Source organism: Dendroctonus ponderosae, unplaced genomic scaffold (genome assembly GCF_020466585.1).
Source record: "Dendroctonus ponderosae isolate FM_Combo_2020 unplaced genomic scaffold, Dpon_F_20191213v2 Dpon_F_20191213_3, whole genome shotgun sequence".
NCBI lineage: Eukaryota > Metazoa > Arthropoda > Insecta > Coleoptera > Curculionidae > Dendroctonus > Dendroctonus ponderosae.
Window position 1 is genome coordinate 4,889,080 of NW_026018508.1, and position 3,958 is coordinate 4,893,037.

Below are 3,958 nucleotides of genomic sequence, written 5' to 3' on the forward strand. Positions count from 1 at the left end.
ATTTTCAATATTTTTCTCGTACTTCCCAAGGGAGCCTCTATCACCCCTTAAAAGGAATGACGCCAATTTTGAATCACCCTGTATCATATCGTGATAATAAGTTTTTGATTTAAGAATTMTCTCAATTGATAAAATTTAAATATGAGGTAGKTATCTGGTTKTTCTGCAAAGGTAAGATAYGTGTGCCTCCCATTTTAGGTGATTATCTATCATTATTCCTAGGTATTTGGTTATATGAACTTCTTTMATTGGCTTTTCAAAAATGTCTATTTCTAAACAGTCAAAATTTGGTTTTCTTGCTTCAGTKATTGAGAAGGCCATATAATTAGTTTTATCAATATTTAGGGATAATCTGAATATRYCAAAGAAGGTTTTTACTCTCTTCAATGTTACTATCATTTTATGCTTTACCTCATCCCAACTTTTGCCGTTAAAAAAAACAAAGCAGAGTCATCAGCATGTGCAATTATGGAGCCATTATTACCCAACTGGAATATTGAGTTTAAGTAAACATTAAAAAGAATTGGTCYAAGAACAGTGCCTTGTGGTACTCCAATTTGAACCATTTTAGGATCGCTKARTGYACTGCCAATTTTTACATATTGTATCCGCTCCGACAAATAACTACGAGATGTGAATATATTTTGATTTTTTTTCTCCTATWACCAGAATAGCAAAAAAAAGGAACAATAGTTTTATTAYAAAGAAAATTAGATCAACGGCTTAAACATCAAAAAGAGCCATTCCGTATATACTTTCTAAAATATTTATGTTATGTTAAAACGAAATTCTTTAAAGCAAGTGCTCGTGATGTGGATATACAGTCAGCTATGGAATTAGTTTTGTGTTTGTGCAAAAACGTATGAAATTTGGCAGCCTCAAAAGTAACTTAGACCATCGAATTAATGTTTTGTACTGAATGCACCAATTTGTCATTTAATACTACACGTATAACAAGTTTGCGTTCATATCATATGCAAAGAAACATGCCTGATACTTACTAATACTAATGTAAAAAATGTTAACCGCAAATTTCGAAAGGAATTCGAATGAAAAAGATCAAAATTAAGTTAAAATATTACGTGTTTTTACTGCGGTGGTCTGCGGCAATTTTTATTTTTGGATACAGTTTTGTACGGAGCGTTAATGCTACGTATGAATACAAGTTGCGTTGAAAAAATCGCAGCACTTTACCGTACTGATACTGTAACTTTTGGGCAGTTTACTAATATGAAGATTTTCTCCACATCAGAAAGATAGCAAATAGCATTTGACCACAGCTGTAAACAAAACACCATAGGAATAATCGTGCACATGTTTGACCTTAACTTAGTACCAAACGAGGCGAAGTTGCGGCAACACTGGTGACATTGCGGCATGTTATACATAATAGTTTCTACCATGACCGCATCGCATCGATAAGAACGCAAACGGGGCCTTTTCACATCGCAACGCAGCTCTACAGAATGGCGACCATCTTTAAACAACTGATTGAAAGCGTCAAAGAGTATCCGATTTTGTATGATTGTTCTCACGGGGATTTTAAAAATTTCAAGCAGAGAGATAAAGTATGGGATGAAATTGGATTAAAATTGGAACAAGATGGTAAGTTTCTGCTAACAACTGTCAGTAGTAGGATGGTTTTTGAAGTGAATGTGTAGAATACGTTATATAGAGGTTTACATGTAAAGTTTTGGTGCTCAATATTTATAGAATTTGCAAGAGATAGTTTTAAAATAACACATTGATTCCAATCGACCCAAAGATGGTACCGAGTCGACTGTTGTCTCATTGTGTCCGATTTTGCCTTTCTTCCTCTGTACGCCTCTGCATCCCTAAATTCGTCGGCGAATAGATACAAGCTCTCCCTCTAATACATTAGATTATATACATACGGAGTTGAAAACAGAAAGGATTGTTAACTTTCTTCCAACTCGAATACTGTTTTGAACTTTTCTTTTGTACATCCTTTGTTACCGCACCAACTACAATAGGTTGACCATCAGACCAGAAAATGGCAAGCTATGTTGCCAACATGTCGACAAAGTAGTTATGCTTTTGGTATTATCCGGTTATCAGGTATAACATATGCAATTTCCAGTTGAAGAGTGACCTGAGCATTTATTGTACGATTTTAAGGTGAAATTCTGCAACCAATTAGTTGTGTTTTCCTTTCCCTGTTTTCGATAGTATATTTCTTATGCGAGTCAGTTTGGCTTCTATTTGGTTATTAAATATTTGTGAATAGATGTTTGTTAAGCGTTTAGATGAATATGGCCGGAATTTCTCAAGGCGAAAGTCAAGATATTAAGAGCGCAAAAATTGAAAATAATAGCTTTGGGCATGGTTCTAAAAGCATAAAAAACACTTCCGTAATTAAAAATAGCAATAGCTTCATGATCCTTTTGTGTTTTTCTTTAAATATATTTTCAAGTATTTAGTAGACTGTATTCTAATTACTTCTGCTAATTCAGACATACACGTATTGCCAAAAAATACTATTTAACATGTAGCACCAAATCAATAATATAAAATTATCATAGGCCTTCTAGTTGTTTTATTCAATTTCAAATACCGGGTACTTTTTCAGTACAACTTCATAATATCATAATTTCCATTATTTTAGGCCATGTTCTAAAGGGCAAATGGCGCAATTTACGGGACAGTTATGCCAAATTCCTTAAAGCAAAGCACCCGTATAAAAAATGGCATTGGGCAGAACACATGCAACACTTTCGTCCATTTTTGATGAATTCCAAGGACAAAACTAATAATTTTGAAGATATCGACTGTGAAGAATCTAATGAGGATACATCTGAAGAAAATATAAAAATAGAAGTGACGCAAATGTTGAGTCCATATGAAGATAGGGAAGAGCTCGTTGAACGAACACCATCGCCACCAAATATCGAGAACGAATCTTCGAATTCGGCTACTAAAAAGCGTGCATTTAAACGAGCAAATGAGAACTCACTAGATACAGCAATCGAATATTTAGAGAAAAGACCGATTATTAATGGTAACTCCATTGATTTAATTTTTCGGGGTTATGCCGAAGCCATTAAACACTTTTCGCCCAAACGGCAAGCTTATACCAAACTGAAAGTAGCGGAAATTATTACGCAACAAGAAATGGAGCAGCAAGAAGAGGATCTGATAACATTCCAAAACAGCGTTTGTGACAAGTAACGATATATTTTATTTCAATATATATATACAAATTACGAATATTATATTTTATTTCATTCATATGATGTTGATGGTATTGAATACAGTTGATAAATGTATTTTTATTCGAATGAATCTAAAAGTACAATTTTTCGATCAGAAGCGATGATCATAACTAAGCACTTTTCTTTACTGTTCATTTGTTTTACTTTTACGCATAGGTATGTGCGCAATCTTAATCTTATTCGAATTAATCAAGAACTAACCCTTTGCGCCACAGATCATAAGGAAACACATCAAATCCGTTTTTCGAACTTTTACCCTTAAAGTACTTACTTAAATTTTACCCCCGGCCTTCGAAAGCCGATCAAGATCAAGCATTAAAGGTGATTTACATCGATCGATTGATTGTCACGATTTGATAAGTGACTTTGCCAGAGAAATATCAAGATTTTTTTTAAATTGTATAATAATTTGTAAATCACTATTAAGTTTTTTTTAATGTTGATATCGCATTTAAATAACTAATTTAGATCAGAACGCCAATGTAAAAATAAACTTGGAATTACGAGCTTATTATTATGTTATTACATTACATATACAGGATGATTCAAAATTGGCGGCATTCCTTTTAAGGGGTGATAGAGGCTCCCTTGGGGAGTACGACGAAAATATGGAAAATTTTTTTTGCAAACTTCTAGAAGATTTTAACAGTTGAAGATCGAATTTCAACTTTGTTATTAAGCATTATTTTGAAATTGTTCCATGTTTAATTGGTAGCATATTGGAA

General features: G+C 33.4%; 2 protein-coding genes across 5 annotated transcripts in view; both read left to right on the plus strand.

Moving 5' to 3' along the window:
- Positions 1 to 3,958, plus strand: part of LOC109540328 — a 59,292-nt gene that overhangs the window by 50,311 nt on the left and 5,023 nt on the right. The window lies entirely within an intron of this gene.
- Positions 62 to 3,228, plus strand: LOC109546096. The gene is made up of 2 exons (XM_019916935.2): positions 62 to 1,605; positions 2,627 to 3,228. The coding sequence occupies exons 1-2, from the start codon at positions 1,467 to 1,469 to the stop codon at positions 3,187 to 3,189; spliced, it is 702 nt and encodes a 233-aa protein (XP_019772494.1). The 5' UTR covers positions 62 to 1,466; the 3' UTR covers positions 3,190 to 3,228.

Excerpts from the sequence above, each read along its gene's own strand:
- LOC109546096 (XM_019916935.2), top strand. The coding sequence starts at position 1,467 with ATGGCGACCATCTTTAAACAACTGATTGAAAGCGTCAAAGAGTATCCG. Across the intron at positions 1,606-2,626 it reads ATTAAAATTGGAACAAGATG|GCCATGTTCTAAAGGGCAAA; the intron begins GTAAGTTTCTGC and ends CCATTATTTTAG.